This window comes from Sturnus vulgaris, chromosome 33 (assembly GCF_052056855.1).
Source record: "Sturnus vulgaris isolate bStuVul1 chromosome 33, bStuVul1.hap1, whole genome shotgun sequence".
Taxonomy (NCBI): Eukaryota; Metazoa; Chordata; class Aves; order Passeriformes; family Sturnidae; genus Sturnus; species Sturnus vulgaris.
Window position 1 is genome coordinate 175,717 of NC_142275.1, and position 17,031 is coordinate 192,747.

Sequence of the window (17,031 nt, forward strand, 5' to 3'; positions counted from 1 at the left end):
CCTCCCTCCCAGATTGGGTGGGGGTCCCTGTGGCATCCCCCCGGTTTGAGGGGGGTCCGTGCGCTGCCTGCCATGTTCCTGGGGGGAGGGGGGGGGGTCTCTGTTCCCCTCCGTGTGTTGGGGGCTCCCTGTGCCCCCCAAGTGTATTGGGGGGTCCCCGTGTCCCCCCGTGTGTTGGGGGCTCCCTGTGCCCCCCATGTGTGTTGGGGGGTCCCCGTGTCCCCCCCGTGTCCCCCCTCCCCGCGTTTCCCGGGGATCCCCGGCCCCGCCCCCGCCGTTTCCATGCCCATATAAGGGAACGGTGACGCCACAGGGGAAAGGGGCGTGGCCGCGCTCGCGCCCGGGCGGGAAAGCGGCGCTTCCGCATGCCCAAATAAGGGCAAAAAGGGGGCGGGGCCAGCCCTGCGCGACCCCCAACCCCCTCCCCATCATTCCCCACCTCCCCCTCCCCCTCCCGGGCCGTTTTTTGGGGTCCCCGGGGCCGCGGCTGTTACAAACTCTGTGTTTATTTTCACTATTCACACGCTCCCTCGCGCCCAACAGCAGTTCATGTGCAACCTCCAGCGTCGGGGGGCTCGGGGGTTGGGGGGGGGTCCCGGGGGGTCCTGGTGGGTCTGGGGGGGCTCCAGAAGGGCCCCTGGGGGGGTCTCCGGGGTGGGGAGGGGCGGTCTTGGCACTTCATTACACAGGACAGACATTGGGGGGGGGGCCCGGGGGAAGCGCAAGCACGGGAGGGGGGGGGTCCATGCTGCCGAGCCGCCGCCCCCCCCCCTCAATTCTGTACAGCAAAGAGAGGAGCTGGACCCCGATTTTGGGTGGGGGGGGATGGAGGGGGGGGTACAGCGGGGACTCCCTCCCCCCCCCACCCCGGGCAGGGTGAGACCGGCAGAACTCGGGAAAGGGGAAACTGAGGCACGGGGAGGGGGAGAGTGAGGGGGGTTGGAGAGGGGGGGGGGTCCCTGCGCCCCCACCCCATGCTGGGGGGGACAAGGGGGGGGGGGGTCTGGGGGGGCAGCGGAGACGCGCAGGGAGCCCAGGGGGAGGGGCGGGTAAGGCACTTGACCAAACGTCAGGAGACCTGGGGGGGGGGGTGGGCAATGGGGACACCTGGGGACACCTGGGGACACCTGGGGACTCCCCCCGGACCCCCCCCCCCCGAGGCTGAGCGGGATGGGGGCCGCTCCTGGTGACCCCCCCCACCCCACTCCATGGGACACGGCGGGGGAGGGGGGGGTCACCAAACTGTGCCTCAGTTTCCCCTTTGGAGCGAAGCCGGAGCGAAGCCCTGGGAGGGGGGGGGAGCTCCGTGTCCCCCCCACCCCTCTCTGGGGTTCCCCCCCCACCCCAGGTCACACACACCTGTCCCCTCCCCAGCACAGACCCCAATAAGGGAGACCCCCCCCACACAATTTGGCAGTCCCGGCTCCTTGGGGGGGGGGGACACACAGACAGGTGACACCCCCCTTTGTGCTGGGGGGGGGGACACACACACACACCTGGGGACACACACGGACAGGTGACCTGGGCGGGGGGGGGCACAGGTGACCTGGGGGGACACAGGGGACCAGGGGGACACATGCGGGGGGGGGGGGGCAGGGGGGGCTGCCCAGAGCGATGGGGGTCCCTGGGGGGGGGGGGGAACACGGGGGGGACACACATGCGGGTGCCTGCAGGGACAGCGGCCCTGGAGGGGACAGGGGGTGCACGGGGGGGGGCCCTGGGGAGGGGCACAGGACCCCAAACTGAGCCCCCCCCCACCATGGCCCCCCTCTCAAATCTGGGGGGGGGGGGGGCAGCTGCGCTTGTGCCGAGACGCTGCTGCCCCCCCCCCCCTCCCCCCCAAAGCCCCCAAAACCCCCCAAATCCTGGGGGAGGAGGGGACAGGACCCACCGGGGCCTCACTGTGGGGTCCCTGCCCCTGGGGGTGCCCGTTTTTTGGGAGGAGGGGGGGGGGGGTCCCTAAACCACGTGGGTCCCTTGCTGGTGGGACGCTGTCCACGGTGGGGAGGGGGCTCCCTGTCCCACGGGGGGGGTCCCTACACCCTCACTGTGGAGTGGCCCTGTCTGGGGAGGGGGTTCCCTATTCCTTGAGGGGATTCCTGGAGAAGAAGAGGGGGGGGAAACCCCCCCAGTTTCGGATCCAGCCCCTTCCCCCCTCCCCAGCACAGCCTCCCCTCCCCACTGGGGGGGTTCCCCACGGCCGGGGTGGGGGGGGGGGGTCACTGCAGCCCCTCCCCTGCGGGGCCCCCCTCGGGCTCGGGACCCCCCGCCTCGAAGGGGGGCTCGGGGCCCATGATGTCGGGCTCCAGCTTGCCGGTGTCGTTGATGAAGGAGGTGTAGGAGTCGCCCTCGGCCATGAGCAGCTTCAGCTTGGGGATCCAGCTCTTGCGCACCACGCGCCGCGCGTTGGTGCACATGTCGGCCGCGATGGCGTTCATCTCGCTCTCCTTGAAGTTGGGCGCGAAGTTCTGGCAGTAAACTGGGAGGGGACACACGTGTGAGGACAGGGTTGAGGCGTGGGGAGGGCCTGGGGCACCCCGAGCGTGGTGGGGGTCACGGGGAGAGGTTTGGGTGAGGTGTTTTGGGGTGGGGAGGTTCGGTGGGGTCTCCGCTCCTGCCCGGTCTCGTCCCCTCTCTGCGGTCCCCCCCCCTCCCCATTTCCCACTGTCCCCTCTCCCTCTAATGCTGAGCCCCTTCTGCCCCTTCCAGAACCCCCCCAAGACCCCCAGGGGTGCCCCCCGTGCCCCCCACTCACACTTGACCGCGTGCAGCACCCGGCTGTCCAGCGGTTTCCTGCTGGGGTCGTTGGTGGACGAGCGGATCCCGGTCCCGCAGCTGTTGGCCAGCGTGTTCCTGGGAGGGAACAAAACCCGTGCTGAACCTCCCCCCGCCCCCAAAAACCCTTCCAGACCCCCCAAATCGGGGTGGAGGAGCCCTCGGGGGCGCTCACCGGTCGAAGAAGGAGGCGAGGAGGCGGCGCAGCAGCACCTTGTGCCGTGTGCCCGCGCTGACGTGGCAGTTCATGAGCTGCGCCCGTGTGATGTACACGTTGGTGCCTGGGAAGGGAAGGGGGGCACGGGAGGGGTCAGCAGGGTCCCCAAAACCCCGCTGGAACCCCCCCAGTGCCCGGCCCAGTACCGGTGACGAGCTCCAGTTTCTCGGCGGGGTCGCCCTCGTCGTAGAGCTTGGGGTGGCAGCGGTTCCCGATCTGGGTGACGAGCTCGGCCGGCAGCGACGCCAGGTCCTGGCGCAGGCGGGCGCGGGCACGGGGCTCCGGGGGAGGCTGCTCGGGCAGGGCCTCCACCTTCTCCGCGGCTGGGGGGGCACGGGGGTCTCAGGGAGGGCCCCAGGGAGGGCTCTTTTGGGGGTTACAGGAGGCTTGGAGCCACCCCTGAGGGGTCACGGGGGACAGGAAAGGGACACTGCGGTGGTGAGGGGGGGGGTCCCACCTTCAAACCTGGGGGGGGTGACACAGGAAAAGGGGGGGGCACGGAGCCCCAGCAGTCCACGCCCACACACCCTGACCGTGCCCCAAAGGGTGCGGGGGCCTCGCGTGAGCCACACACCTGTCCCCAAACGCCACCGGGCCTCACCTGCGGGCCCCACGTTCATCATGCTGTACATGGTGTACATGTTGCAGATCTGCCGGTACTGCTCGTCCGAGCCTTCCTCGCCCGCGTCCTCCTCCTCATCCTCCTCGTTGTGGAAAGAGCCGGGGCTGTCGCTGGTGTAGGCGCTGGAGGTTCCTCCGGGGCTGGTCTGGTCGGCGCCGGGCGCGGGGGCGGGCGCGGGGGTGGCCGCGGTGGCCGCGGTGGCCGCGGCGGCGTTGGCGTTGCCGGGCGGCTGCGGCGGGCGCGGCGCCGCCTCGGAGAATTTGGCCATTTTGCGGCTGCCGTTGCCGCCGCTGTCCTTGGGGGCCCCGTCCCAGAGGCGTTTGACCACGAAGGTGCACTGCACGCCGTCGGGCTCGCCCTGCTCCGTCTTGACCCGCGACACCAGCGGCAGAGCGGCCGCCCAGCCCTGCGCCGCCGAGGTCTGGGCCACCGGGCTCTGCGGCTCCGAGCCCGGCGTGTCGTCGCCGTGCAGCCCCTGCGAGTCGCAGCTGGGCGAGCTGACCTTGAGGAAAAACTCGGTGCCCTTCTCCATGATCTCCTGGATCTGCAGGAAGCCGGCCGTGTACATGAGCAGGAACTGGTCGCCCACGTTCATGCTGAGGCGGCCGGTGTAGCAAAAGCTGAGGATCTGCTGGAAGGATTGGGGCTGCACGGCCGCCGGCAGCTCCACCACGGCGCTCTTGGAGCTGTGGAACAGGTCTCGGAAGTAGGAGCTGCTGGCGGCCAGCACGGCCCGGTGGGCTTTGAAGGCGTGGCCCTTGACCACCACGGAGACGTCGCAGAAGAGCCCCTGCAGGCGCTGCTCGTTCAGGCACTCCAGGATGCTGTTCCCGAAGTTGGGGATCTCCATCTGCAGCGTCTGCGCCATGGCGGGGGCCGGGGGGGGCCTGCGGGGACGGGGACACCACGGGGGGACAGCGAGGGGACAGAGGGATGGGGGACGGGGAATGGGGGGACACAGGGGGATGTGGGGACAGCGGGACAGGGAATGAGGACACGAGGAATCAGGGGGACACGGACACCAGGAATAGGGCAGGGACATGGAGGGGGGTCCAGAGCAGAGCAGGGACACGGTGAGGGAGAGGACAGGAGGGGACAGAGAAAAGACAGGGGTCAAACAAAGCTCCCAACCCGGGGTCACCCCAATTCCTCCCCTCTAACCCTCCTAGAACAGGGGGGGGGGCCAGGCCAGGGGGTCCCTGCCAAGGCCGGGGGGGCTCTGAGGGGTCCCCAGCCCTGGGACTCTCCGGGGTGTAAAGGACAAGGGAGCCCCAGAATTCTGAGGGGGAGAAACAGAAATACTCCCCCCATTTGGGGGAGGAAGGAGGCCCCAAACCTGATCTGGGGACTGGGGGGACATGGGGAGACCTCCAAGGGAAATGGGGCGGGATCCCCCAGTCCGGGGAGCCCCAAATTCCGGGAAATCCCCCAGCTGGGGGGGGGGGGGGGGGGGGGAAGAGGAGCACAGGGACCCCAAAACACGGGGGGGGTTCATCAAAAGGGACCCCACTCCCTGGCGTGGGGACAGAGAAGACCCCAGTCTCCAGCAGGGGAGGGGACCCGAACCCTCAGAGGTGACAACGGGGGGGCCCCAAATTTTTGGGGGCGTCCGTTAAACCCCCAACCCTGGGGGGGCTACAACAGGAGGGGACCCCAATCCCCGCAGGGGGGGGCATGAACACAGCAGCCCCCCCATTACCGGGAGCAGAAGGGGCGGCATCCCGGGAGAACCGGGGGATCCCCAGCGCGGGGGGGGCGGAGGCGCCGCAGGCCCGGGAGAACGGGCGGGGGGGGGGGGGGGTTCACCGGGCCCGGCGGGGGAAGGAAGCGGCGCCGGAGAAGCGGTACAGGGGGGCGGGGGGCGGGTTTGGGGCGGGCCCGGGGGGTCCCCGCCTTACCGGGGGCCGGGGGGGCTGCGCTGGGGCCGCGGCCGCTCCCGGAGCCGCTCCCGGTGCCGCCGCGCTCAGCGGCCATTCATTGTGCGGCAGGGGCGACCAGCCGAGCGCCGAGCGCCGAGCGCGCCTGCGCGACCAGCCGAGCGCCGAATCATCCACCCGCCGGTGCCCGCACGCAGGTGGGCAGGGGGTGGACGCGGAAACACGCGGGGAACGCGCAGGAAACGCGCGGGGTCCTGACCCTCCGCGCCCCGCGGGCTGGCTCCGGCGGGATCGGCTCCTCAGCGCCGCTGCCGGGAGGCTCCGCCGCACGATCGCCCCTTTCCCGGGGCGGGCGGAGGTTTTTCGACCCTGCGCGGTCGCCGGAGTCACGTGATCTGCGCAACATGGCGGCGCCCATGTGAGGGGCGGCGCGGGGGATGCGCGGGGCGGCGCGCGGGGCGGCGCGCGCGGGTGAGCGGGGGTGGACGAGAGGGGGACATGGGGGGACAAGGAGGGGCCGGAGGACACGGGGGGACACCGGGGCGGAACTCGCGGGGGGCGCGGTGTAGCCCCCCCGGTCTTGGCCCGCGCCACGTGCTGGGGAGGGGAGGGGGCGCGGTGTCCCTCGCGGTCCCGTTTTTGGGGGGGTCTCCCCGTTCTCACGGGGGTTCCGCTTTCACCCCCTCCCCGCCGCCTGCGGGGTCTCGTCTCCTCCCGTTCCCCGCCCCTTCCTTCCTTTTTCCTGGGGGGGTTTCTCCCTTTTCCCTCCCTCTGGGAGCGAGCCCAAACTGCCCGGTTTTTCCCCCAAAAACCGCTCCGGGCCGGCCGCACCCCTCCCGTAACCCCTCCCCGCCACAGCTGTCGCTCTCAGAACCCTCTGCAGAGCCCCTCCGGTCCCCCCCACCATGGACGGCGCTTCCCCCAACGGCTCCGCGGCCCCGCCGGGCTCGGGGGGACCCCCCCAAAGCGAGGGGGGCACCCCCGGTCCCGAGGAGACGCTGATCACCGAGGGCCGCGCCACCATCGTGTTCCCCAACGCCAACGAGGTGTTTTATAACCCCGTGCAGGGCTTCAACCGCGACCTCACGTGAGCCAGGAGGGTTCGGGGGGGGATCTGGGGGGGTCCTTGGGCACTCTGGGGGTCTCGGAGTTTTCACAGGAGAATTTGGGGATATACTGATAAATGCTGAGAGGAATCCGGGGGGCTGTGGAGAGTCCTGGGATGACCCTCGTGTTATCCCAGGAGGATTTTAAGGGCTCTGGGATGATCCTGGGGGTGGTTCTGGGCTGCCCTGGAGGGCCTGGGGGGGTTTGGGGGTGTCACCGCCCCCCTCGGGGGATCCCTGACACCCCCCTGCCCTCCCCCCCAGCTGCGCCGTCCTGACCGAATTCGCACGGCTCCAGCTGCGCCCCAAAGGAATTCGGGGTACGGCAGCTTTTGGGGGCTCCCCCCAACCCCGAGGAGGTCCATACTCCCTCCTCCATCTCCTCAGACCCCATTTTTGGGGTACCCACGCCTCTCCCTCAGCCCCTTCCTCTTTTCCAGTCGTCCTTCCCGGCGAGGAGGAGCAGGAGGGGAGCTCCGAGGCCGGGGAGACCCCGAGGACAGCTCGGCCAGGAGAGGCCTGTGAGGTGTGGGGGGAGTTTGGGGGGGTCTGGGGGGGGTCTCTAAAACCCCCTGAATCCCCCCCTGACCCCCTCATTGTGCCCCCAGGGGGGTCTGCGGGTGCTGGAGGCTCTGGCAGCCTCGGGGCTGCGCTCGGTGCGTTTCGCCCGGGAGGTGCCGGGGCTCGGGGCCATCGTGGCCAGCGACTGCTCCCCGCGGGCGGCCGCGCTCATGGCCCGGAACGTGGCCCTCAACGGCGTCGGGGAGCTCGTCACGCCCCGCCTGGCCGATGCCAGGTAACCCCAAAATCACCCGGGGAACGAGGGGGTGACCCCAGGAACTGGTCCCGATGTCCCCAAGTGGCATCAAGGACCCTCCTGGCCCCCTAAGCTGGGACCACGCCAGGGCTGCGCAGGCAGTGAGGGGGTCACAAAGGCTGGGGGCTGTCCTGGGGGGGTTTGGGGGATGCTGAGGGACCCCCGCGGTCTGTGGGGACCCCCCTGTTCCCCCCAGGATGTTGATGTACCAGAGCAAAGCCGAGCGGGAGCCGTTCGACGTCATCGACCTGGACCCCTACGGGAGCCCTGCGCCCTTCCTGGACGCGGCCGTGCAGGCCGTGAGCGAGGGGGGTGAGTTCTGGGGGGGGGGGGGCTCTGAGGGACCCCCCCAAACCCCCTGGATCCCCCGGAACCCCCCCCGAACCCCGATTTTGCCAGGGCTGCTGTGCGTGACCTGCACGGACATGGCGGTGATGGCCGGCAACAGCGCCGAGACGTGCTACAGCAAATACGGCGCCGTGTCCCTCAAGGGCAAGTTCTGCCACGAGATGGTCAGTGCTGGGGGGGCTGCCCTGACCCGGGGGAGGGGGCTCCAGGGCCTGTCCCACGTCCCCGTGTCCCCTCTGTCCCCTCGGCAGGCCCTGAGGATCATCCTGCACAGCCTCGACCTCCGCGCCAACTGCTACCAGCGCTTCGTGGTGCCGCTGCTCTCGGTCAGCGCCGACTTCTACGTGCGTGTTTTCGTCAGGGTCTTCACGGGCCAGGCCAAGGTCAAGGCCTCGGCCAGGTGAGGGGGGGTTCCCGAGGGGGTTTTGGGGGTCTCTGCTTCCCCCCAGACCCGCCCTGACCCGGTTTCCCCACAGCAAACAGGCGCTGGTGTTCCACTGCGTGGGCTGCGGCTCCCACCACCTGCAGCGCCTGGGCAGGGCCACGAGCCACGGCAGCGGGTACGGCCCCCCCGCCTTCCCCACCCCGTGAGGGATTTTGGGGTTCTCTGAGAACCCCCAGGACCCTTTGGGGGGGCTGTGACCCCGTTTATCCCCTCCAGGTTCAAGTACAGCACAGCCACGGGGCCGCCCGTGGGTCCCACCTGTGAGTTCTGCCAGCACCGCCACCAGGTGCGTGCAGCCACCCCCTGCTCCCTCCACCTCAGAACCCCAAATTCGGGCCCTGAACCCCCATTTTTCCCCCCCCAAGGTGGGGGGCCCGGTGTGGGCTGAGCCCCTGCACGACCCCACGTTTGTGGAGGGGATCCTGGCGGCGCTGGAGCGAAGCCCCGGGCGCTTCTCGACGGAGCCGCGGATGCGGGGGATGCTCAGCGTCATCGCCGAGGTGACAGCGGGGACAGCCCGGGGATGGGGACACCCCAAACGTTGGGGGGACACCCCAGACGTGGGGCTGGCAGTGACTGTGGGGCTGGTGTGGGGCAGGAGCTGAGCGATGTCCCCCTGTACTACACCCTGGACGGGCTGAGCAGCACCATCCGCAGCAACACCCCGTCCCTGCTGCAGCTCAGGTAGGGGACCTCAAAACTCCTCAGGGACCCCTAAACCCCCTCGGAGACCCTCCCAAACCCCTTCAGGGACCTCCTGAGACCCCTCCCAAACCCCGGCTTTGTCCCCAGGTCAGCCCTGCTGCACGCCGGGTTCCGGGTCTCCCTGTCCCACGCCTGCCGCAACGCCGTCAAGACGGACGCGCCGCCCGCCGCACTCTGGGACATCATGCGCTGCTGGTGGGTGAGGAGGGGGCTCGGCGACCCCTCCCCAAGCTCGAGGCTGCCTGAACCCCCCCTTTCCCACCTGCCTTTTCCCCATTTTTTTCCCACTTTTCCCCGTTTTCCCCAGGCCAAGCTCCACCCGGTGAAGCTGGAGCGGCTCCCGGACTCCAGCCCGGCCGCCCGGATCCTCTCGGTGGAGCCCACGTAGGACCCCGGGGGTGGGGTAGGGTGGGGGTCCCCGAGCCCCCCAAACCCCCCTGAGTCCCCCCTCTACTCCCCTCCCAGGCTCCAGGCTTCCTTCGCCCTCCATGAGGACGCCAACCCAGCTCCCGCAAGCGCGGCCTGAAGCGATTCCCCGAGAACCCCGAGGCTTTTTGGGGTCCCAAGGCCAGGGCCAAGCCGGGGTGAGACTGATTTGGGGGTTCAGGTACCCCCCACCCTTCTCAAGGGGGGGGCATTTCCCCCTTTTTTTTGCTCGGGGTGTGGCATAAACCCCCCCCCCAAAAAAAAAACAGGAGAAGGGGTGAACCCCTAACTCCGTCCTTTTTTGGGGAGGTTCCCCCCGCCCTCTCCTCTTCCCGGGGGGGTCCCCGGCTCATTCCTGGGCTTTCCAGGGGGGGCCTCGCCCCCTCCCTGCAGGAGAAGCGGGAGAGGCTCCAGAACAAGAGGACGCAGCGCCCGGATGGGGCCGGGCTGAAACAATTCCCCTGCAAACGCTTCAAGGAGGTGGGAGAGGGCCCCAAAATACGGGGGAGGGTCCCGAAAATACGGAGGGGATTCCTAAAACGTGCAGGGGGAGTTTGGGAGTGGAAGGGGTGTCCAGGAACACAGAGAGAGGGGTGGTCAGGAAACAAAGGGAGAAAGGGAAAATAAAATTGGGGGAGCTGGGAATAAAAGAGGGGTTGGGAATAAGGAGGAGGGAGCTGGGAATTTGGGTGGGGGGGATGTCCAGGAATAAGGGGGGAGGGTCTGTGAACACACGGGGGGGGGGTCCTGGGACAGTCCCAGCCCCCCCCCCAAATCATTGTCCCCTCCACAGGGCACCTGTCCCCAAGGTGAGCAGTGCTGCTACTCCCACGAGCCCCCCCCGGATGCCCCCCATTAAACCACGTCTTACCAAACTCGGGGGGGGTTTTAATGCACTTATTGGGGTTTTTGGGGGGGTTGGGGGGGGTGGCTCGGGGCCCCCCAGCCCCCTCAGTACCGCACCGAGGCCAGGAAGGTTCGGATCTCCATCGGCTCCAGCCTCACGTGCCTCGGGTCCAGCCGGGGCCCCGGGCGGGGTTTGGGGGTTCCTGGGGTAATGAGGGGTGTGAGGGGGAAGGTGGGACCCCCAGGACCCTCCCCTGAGCCCCCCGAGTCCCCCCATACCTGTGGCTGTGTTCCAGAGCAGCGGGACACGCTGTGCAGGGGGCACGTCCCCCCCCAGCGCCATCTCCCGCACCGAGGTGATGGTGAAGGCTGAGAAAAGGGTCTGGGGGTGGTGGGGGGGGCTGTCAGAGACCCCCCAGAACCCCCCAGAGCCCAACCCGGACCACGGGGAGCTTGCAGAGAGCCGCCCCCCTCCCCAACCCCACCCCAGGGGCTGAGCGCACCCTGGGAGCCATCCTGGACCCCCCGGAGCAGCCTCGGGACCCCCGAAATGGGGCAGGAACCCCCCCCTGTTGCAGCCCCCAGCCCCAGTTCCCACCGTCAGGTCCACGCTGGCGGGCTGGGAGCCGTTGTGGCTCTCTCCCTGCTCGTACAGGTGCTCCAGGCGCAGCAGGAGGGTCCCGACCCCGGCCCCGACCCCGCGCTGCTCCAGCGACAGCAGGTGCAGGTTGGGGGGCAGCGCCCCACGCAGCCCCGAGAACTGCGAGGGGAGGGCAGGTGAGGGGGGAGACCTGCACTGCACACCTGGGGCAGGCGATCCCACACCCCCTCCTCGCTCACCTGGCGCAGGTGAGGCCCCTCTCCAGCTGCCAGCACCACCTGCGGGGGTGTCGCCATCTCCTGTGCCCGTGGCCGGTGCTGCTCAGCCGCGGCCTGCACGGTGTCCAGCAGCACCAGGTGCCGGCCCCGCACCACCAGGCCCCGCCCGTCCGCCCCGGGCTCGTCCAGAGCCTCCCCCAGACCCCGCTTGTCATCGTTCAGGAGCCGCCGGTGCACCTGGAGGGGACACAGGTGATGTCACACCTGCCGTGAGGTGTGTCCCCGTCCCCCCCCTGCAAGGTGTCCCCAGCTCACCATGAGCTCCAGGGACCCGTCCAGGATGCTGCTGCCACCCTGGGAGCGGTCAGTCAGCACCGTCAGCTGCACCTTCTGGTCCTGCCAGGTGTGGGGACAGGTGTGAGGGGCGTGCCCCAGGTGTGTCCAACCCAACCCCAGGTGTGTCCAGTCCTTTTACCCTGATGAAGATCCGGGTGTTCACGGGGTAATAATTCCCTGCCACGGGCTCGCTCTGGCTCAGGTTCCAGGTGGGCCGGTAGTCACGCCTGGGGGGACCCGAGAGAGGTCACGGAGGCCCCGTAGAGCCCCTGGGGGGGTCCCGGGGGGGGTCACCTGAGCCCCCTCACCTGCGCTCCAGCACCTGGCGCCCGTTGGAGTCGGTGTAGAAGAGCCCGGCCGTGCGCAGCGGGGTCTGGAAGCGGCTGATCACCTCCTTGCCCAGCCCGTCCCTGGGGGGACGGGGGTGTCACCGGCGGGTCCCCAGAGGAGATTTGGGGGTCCCGAGACCCCTCCCCGAACTCACCCCACGGGGATGGGCCCCACTGTCCACTCCAGCTCCAGGTAAGGCTGCCCCGGGCGCAGCCGCAGCACCTGCGAGCACCACGCCGAGAAGTTCTGGTGCAGCTCCTGCACCACTGCGGTCTGGGGAGGGGGGCACAGGGACACTCAGCGACATCCAAAGACCCCCACCCAAACCTCGGGGACCCCCCGGGACCCCCGCCCACCTTGAGCAGGCGCGTGGCCGCGCATTTGGCCACGGGCGAGGGCACCGAGGCGTTGGGCCGGAAGATGTAAGCGCCCGAGGCCTGGGAGCTCTCCGAGTCCCCAGCGCTGGCGTTGTACCTGTGGGGGGCCAGGGCAGGTCAGGGGGTCCCTCCCCCGAGCTGGGACCCCCCTCCCCAAAATCCCAGTCTCACCAGTAAAAGCTCTGGAACACGGGCAGGGAGATGCCCTTGGCCAGGTTCTGGATCTCGCGCAGGTGCCCCGTGACGGGGTCGAACAGGACCCGCAGGTGCTGCGGAATGGGGGGGGGGGGGGGGGGGCAGAGGGGGGTCAGCCCAGGCCACCCAGTCACCCCCCAAACTGGTTTAACTGGGAGCTGGGACTCATCCCAGAGCCCCCCAGATCCCCGGTGTGCCCTCACCTCGTTCTCGATCTGTGGCTCCGTGTCCCCCGAGGGCCACCTGGGGGGGTCCTGGGGTCCCCCCGGGCTCAGCTGCTTCACCCCAAAGGTGCTGAACCCCAAGGGGGGAGCCCAGGCCTGGAACAGGAGCTCCCCTGGGGCCCCCCCGGTGCCACCCCGCAGCCGCTGGGTCACAGAGGACACCGGGATCACCTGGGGAGGGGGGGAACGACAGGTGAGGGGGTCACAGAGGTCACGGGGGTGGGAAGGGGTGGCTCCAGGTGGGCCAGGGGAGGCTCCGGGCTCACCTGGCTGGGCACGGGCTGGCCCTCAGGGTCGGTCACGGCGTAGGAGCTGCCCCTGACCGGGAGGCGCACGGGCCAGGCCACGGCCCGGGCCAGGGGGTTGTACAGGATCACAGAGAACTGGGGGGGTCACACGGGGGGGGGGTCAGACCCTGGGGACCCCCGGAGACCCCCCCCAGAGCCCCCCAGGTGCTCACCTGAGGGGTGGCCTCGCTGAGGGGGCACACGCTGACGTTGAGGCCGTTGCAGAACACCAAGGGCTCCTTGGTGCCCCCCAGCAGGGACAGGGCGTTGGCCACCAGCACCTACCCAGGGGTAGCCACAGTGTGAAGGGGGGGGGTCACTGGGTCACCCCAAACCCTCACCTGGAGCCCTGGGCCGCTGTGGTGGGGCTCACCTGGCAGCCGTCCCAGCCCTTGGCCAGCTGCCGGGCGTAGTCGTTGGCCACGTGCTGCCTCTCGGTGCCGGCCACGGCGTCGTGGTGCTGGGCCACGGCCACGGCCTCACCTTGGGGAGGGGAAAAGGGGGCGTCAGGAGGGTGTGGGGGGTCCCCAGTGCCCCCTCCAGGTGTCCCTCAGGTACTCACGGAGCACGGAGCTGTCCCCAGGGCCGTAGGGACCGGCCCGAGCCGCGGGCCCGGCCAGGGCTTCCAGCTGGCTGCAGATCTGGGGAGGGGGGGATCAGCGTCTGAGGGGGTCCCTGGTACCCCAGAGGGGGTCCCCACACCCTGAGGGGGTCCCCAGGTGCCCCCCCACCTGCAGGAAGCCGCTGCTGAGCCGCTCGTAGCCCTTGAGGGCCGGGCGGCTGCTGAAGTAGCCGGTCCAGAACTGGTGGGGCCCGTCCGAGTAGGGGAAGAAATCGTCCGTCTTCAGGGGCCTGGGGGACACCCCAGCTGTCCATCCGTCCGTCCGTCCGTCCCACCTGCCCCTCGGGCCCTCCCCTGTCCCCTCCTCACCAGGTGAGGTTGGCCCGGTTCAGCTCCCGCAGGTAACAGGACGGGGTGGAGTACAGGGCGTGGACGCGGCTGCCGTTGGCTTGCTGGGGACAGAGGGGGGGTCAGGGGGGTTCTGTGGGGGTCTGGGGACACTGCGGGGGGGTTTGGGGACAGCCCCTCACCCGGGCGTTGGCGTGGGCAATGAGCTTGTCCAGGTTCTTGAACCACAGGTGAGCGTTCTCGTAGTGGAAGTCGGAGCCCATGGTCATGATGATGTGGTTGGTGCGGTACTGCTGGGCCTGGGGAGGGGGGACACGGCTCGGGACCCCTGCCCGGGGCACGGGGACACCTGGGGACACCATCCCAGGTGGGACAGGGACCCCCCCCCACCCAGGGGGTCCCAGCCCCCGTTTCCCCTGCCAGGACCTTTGGGAACCGCATCCCATGGGACGCCCATTCCCCCTCCCAGGGGGTCCCAGCCCCCGTTTCCCCTGGCAGGACCTTTGGGAACCGCATCCCATGGGACCCCCATTCCCCGTCCCAGGGGGTCCCAGCCCCCCCGTTTCCCCTGGCAGGACCTGCGAGGCCGCTGTCTGCAGGAAGGAGCTGACCACGGCGTCCACGTTGCGCTCGGGGCCGTCCCCGTCCACCACGGGGGGGTCGGAGCAGAGCTGGTCCCAGCACAGCCCCGGGGGGGGGTTGTACATGTTGGGCAGGATCCCTGGGGACAGGGGACAGGGCTGTCACCTCCGGGGACGGCAGGGATGGGGGGGGGGGGGGTCACAGAGGGAATTTTGGGGGTCCTGGGGGGGGGGGGGGTCACCGGTGAAGATGTCGGCCCGGGGGGGCTCCAGGCTGGCGCTCCCCCTCCAGAGCATCTCCAGCTCCCGGCGCTGCAGCCGCTGCCACTTGTCCTGGTGGTCCACTCGGCCCAGGAACAGCCCGTCATAGCCCATCTGGGGGGGCATGGGGGGTCCCCAAAACCTCATTAGAGCCCATCCGGGGGGGGGGGGGGGGGGGGGGCAAGGGGCAGTTCTGGGGGTGCTGAGAAAGTTGGGAAGGTTTTAGGGATCTCGAGGGTGATTTGGGGACTCGGGGGAAGATTTGGAGATGCCGGCGGGGGTTTGGGGACGCAGAGGAAGCTCTGGGGGGATTTTGGGGATCCCGGGGGGGTTTGAGGATGCAGGGGAAACTCTGGGGGGGGGGTTTGGGGTGCCCCACCTGCGCGAAGGTGGCGGCCAGGTCGCGGGCGTGGCCGAAGGGGTCGATCTGCCAGGCCACCCGGGGGGTCCCGCAGTGGCCAAAGAGGCGGCGCAGGAATCGCCGGCCCAGGGCCAGCTGCTCCAGGGCCCCCCCGTAGTGAGCCGTGGCCTCGTCACTCATGCACCAGCCCCCCCCGACGAACTCCAGCCGGCCTGGGGAGGGGAGGAGAGCACCCCAAAATCCCTCAGGGGACACCCCAAAATCCCTCAAGGGACACCCCAAATCCCCTCTTGGTTCAAACCCCCCCGCCCCCAGTCTCGGTGAGCCCCCCATGGTCACAGAGAGCCCAGACCCCCACCCCAGTGCCCCCCAGTCCCTCCCAGTGCCCCCCAGTCCCTCCCAGTGCCCCCAGTCCCTCCGTACCCTCCTGCACCAGCTGCCTGACCAGCCTCCGCGTGGCCTCGTCCTGCTGTGGCCACCAACGCGCCAGGAAGGCAACCTCGGCGTAGATGAAGCGCCGGGAGGGGTCGGCGGCCAGCTCGGCCACCACCGAGTCCAGGATGTACTGGACCCCCGCGTGCTGGTCCTGGTTCCGCACTGGGGGCACGGGGGGCACCGGGTCACCCCAAAAGCCCCGTGGGGAGGGGACATTCGGGGCTGGGGACACGGTGGCACCTTGGGGACATCGGTAGGTAGCCCCGGGGGGGGGGGTTTGGGGGGTGCTGGCCCCCAAGGGGACAGTGGGGACACAGCGAGTGGCACGTGACAAACCCAGGGTGACAAGGGGCAGCCACGGGGGCCACCGGCGTCACTCGGTGCTCCTTGGCCTCCCTGCCACGTCACCCCCACCATCCCCCCCCCAGGTGTGCCTCCTTCAGGTGACACCACTCCCACCTGGGGACGTCCCCTCCCCCCCGGTAGCCTCCGTGTCCCCGGTGTCCCCGGGGGTCCCCACGCACCCCCATAGTAGTACTGGTCCACCGTCTTCAGCCACCCCACGTCGTCGTGCGTGTGCGGCACCAGGTGCACGTTCAGCATGTCCGGCCGGGTCGGGGGACACGACTGGGGGGGTTCGGGGGGGCGTCGGACCGGGCCGGGACCCCCGGAACCGCCCCCCCCCCCCCCCCCCCCCCCCCGGGACCCTCCGCCGCTGCCCCGCGGTGGCCGTTGGGCTCCGGAAGCTGTTGCAAAACCAGTGTGGCCCCAGTTCCCTTTTCCTCAGTGCCCCCAGTCCACCCCAGTTCTTCCAGTTCCCCTTTCCCCAAATCGCTCCGGTGTCCCCTAAGCCCTTCCCGGTGTCCCCAGCCTATCCCAGTTCCCGTTATCGAGGATACCGCGGAGCCCCCCCGCCTGCCCAGTGTCCCCAGGCATTCTCAGTATTCCGAGCGTCCCTAATCCCGGTATCCCAGGTCCCACCTGGTACCCGCAGCCCGCGGCCGCCCCGAGCAGGAGCAGCAGCGGCAGCGCCGCCGCCCCGGGCACCGCCATGACACCCGCGGTCATGTGAGCGCCCCCTCACATGACACGCGGGCTCAGCCCGGCTCGCCCCGCCCCGCACCCGCACCAACCAATGGGCGATCAGGAAAAGGCGCTGCGGCCACGCCTCGCGCTCTGATTCGCTGCTGCTGCCCTGAGGGGCGGAGCGTAAGGGAACTACACGGGGTGGGAGGAAGGAACGACAACAAGCAGGAGCCAATGAGGAGGAGGAGCGTCCGTGATTGACAGCTCGTTGGGAGGGCACTTGCAACGGCGGGAAACGACCAGCGGCCAATGAACGGTGGCGGCTCTCGAGGCCCCGTCCACGACGAGATCTCCTCAGAGCCCCCGACTCCCCTCAGAGACCCCTCAGTGTGCCTCAGAGTCCCCTCAGAACGCCTGGCTCCCCTCAGAGCCCCCTCAGAATTCACTCAGACCTCCCGACTCCCCTCACAGCTCCTCAAACCGCCCGACTCCCCTCAGAGATCCCTCAGAGTTCACTCAGAGCACCTCAAACCACCCGAGTCCCCTCAGAGCCCCCTCAGGACCGCTTGACTGCCCTCAGAACACCTGACTCCCCTCAGAGCTCCCCAGAGGCCCCTCAGACCATCAGAGTCCTCTCGGAGCCCCTCACCCTGCCCGAATCCCCCACAGAGCCCCCCGAGCCCCCTCAGAGCCCCCCAGGACCGT

At 69.7% G+C, this 17,031-nt stretch overlaps 3 protein-coding genes across 4 annotated transcripts; 1 reads left to right on the forward strand and 2 right to left on the reverse strand.

Moving 5' to 3' along the window:
• Window positions 1-1,835: 1,835 nt before the first annotated feature.
• NACC1 (nucleus accumbens associated 1) lies at window positions 1,836-4,496 on the reverse strand. Its single transcript, XM_014893223.2, has 5 exons — window positions 3,594-4,496; window positions 3,139-3,315; window positions 2,951-3,056; window positions 2,756-2,853; window positions 1,836-2,479 (listed from the first exon to the last, which is right to left on the reverse strand). Exons 1-5 carry the CDS (start codon window positions 4,480-4,482, stop codon window positions 2,220-2,222), a joined length of 1,530 nt encoding a protein of 509 aa, XP_014748709.1. The 5' UTR covers window positions 4,483-4,496; the 3' UTR covers window positions 1,836-2,219.
• A 1,167-nt stretch (window positions 4,497-5,663) lies between these two features.
• TRMT1 (tRNA methyltransferase 1) lies at window positions 5,664-10,213 on the forward strand. The gene is given in 18 exon segments (XM_088154966.1): window positions 5,664-5,962; window positions 6,350-6,578; window positions 6,862-6,917; window positions 7,038-7,123; window positions 7,206-7,393; window positions 7,611-7,726; window positions 7,814-7,926; window positions 8,014-8,162; window positions 8,239-8,322; window positions 8,424-8,493; window positions 8,573-8,707; window positions 8,806-8,891; window positions 9,000-9,107; window positions 9,219-9,296; window positions 9,378-9,415; window positions 9,418-9,496; window positions 9,707-9,818; window positions 10,132-10,213. Coding segments are annotated over 18 exon segments (1,827 nt in total). The 5' UTR covers window positions 5,664-5,928; the 3' UTR covers window positions 10,198-10,213.
• On the reverse strand, window positions 10,206-16,986 carry MAN2B1 (mannosidase alpha class 2B member 1). 2 transcript variants are annotated; one of them, XM_088154964.1, is made up of 25 exons: window positions 16,852-16,986; window positions 16,282-16,800; window positions 15,825-15,927; window positions 15,289-15,462; window positions 14,884-15,077; window positions 14,486-14,618; window positions 14,241-14,383; window positions 13,845-13,961; window positions 13,684-13,766; window positions 13,484-13,604; window positions 13,315-13,393; window positions 13,126-13,235; window positions 12,926-13,033; window positions 12,732-12,848; window positions 12,445-12,636; window positions 12,218-12,315; window positions 12,026-12,143; window positions 11,824-11,942; window positions 11,648-11,749; window positions 11,479-11,566; window positions 11,319-11,399; window positions 11,025-11,240; window positions 10,783-10,944; window positions 10,464-10,566; window positions 10,206-10,387 (listed from the first exon to the last, which is right to left on the reverse strand). In XM_088154964.1, exons 2-25 carry the CDS (start codon window positions 16,366-16,368, stop codon window positions 10,290-10,292), a joined length of 2,946 nt encoding a protein of 981 aa, XP_088011090.1. In that variant the 5' UTR covers window positions 16,369-16,800; window positions 16,852-16,986; the 3' UTR covers window positions 10,206-10,289. The 2 variants fall into 2 exon arrangements, with proteins under 2 accessions (XP_088011090.1, XP_088011091.1); XM_088154965.1 differs by lacking the exons at window positions 14,884-15,077; window positions 16,852-16,986 and having other exon boundaries at window positions 16,282-16,313.
• Between the last annotated feature and the right edge of the window lie 45 nt (window positions 16,987-17,031).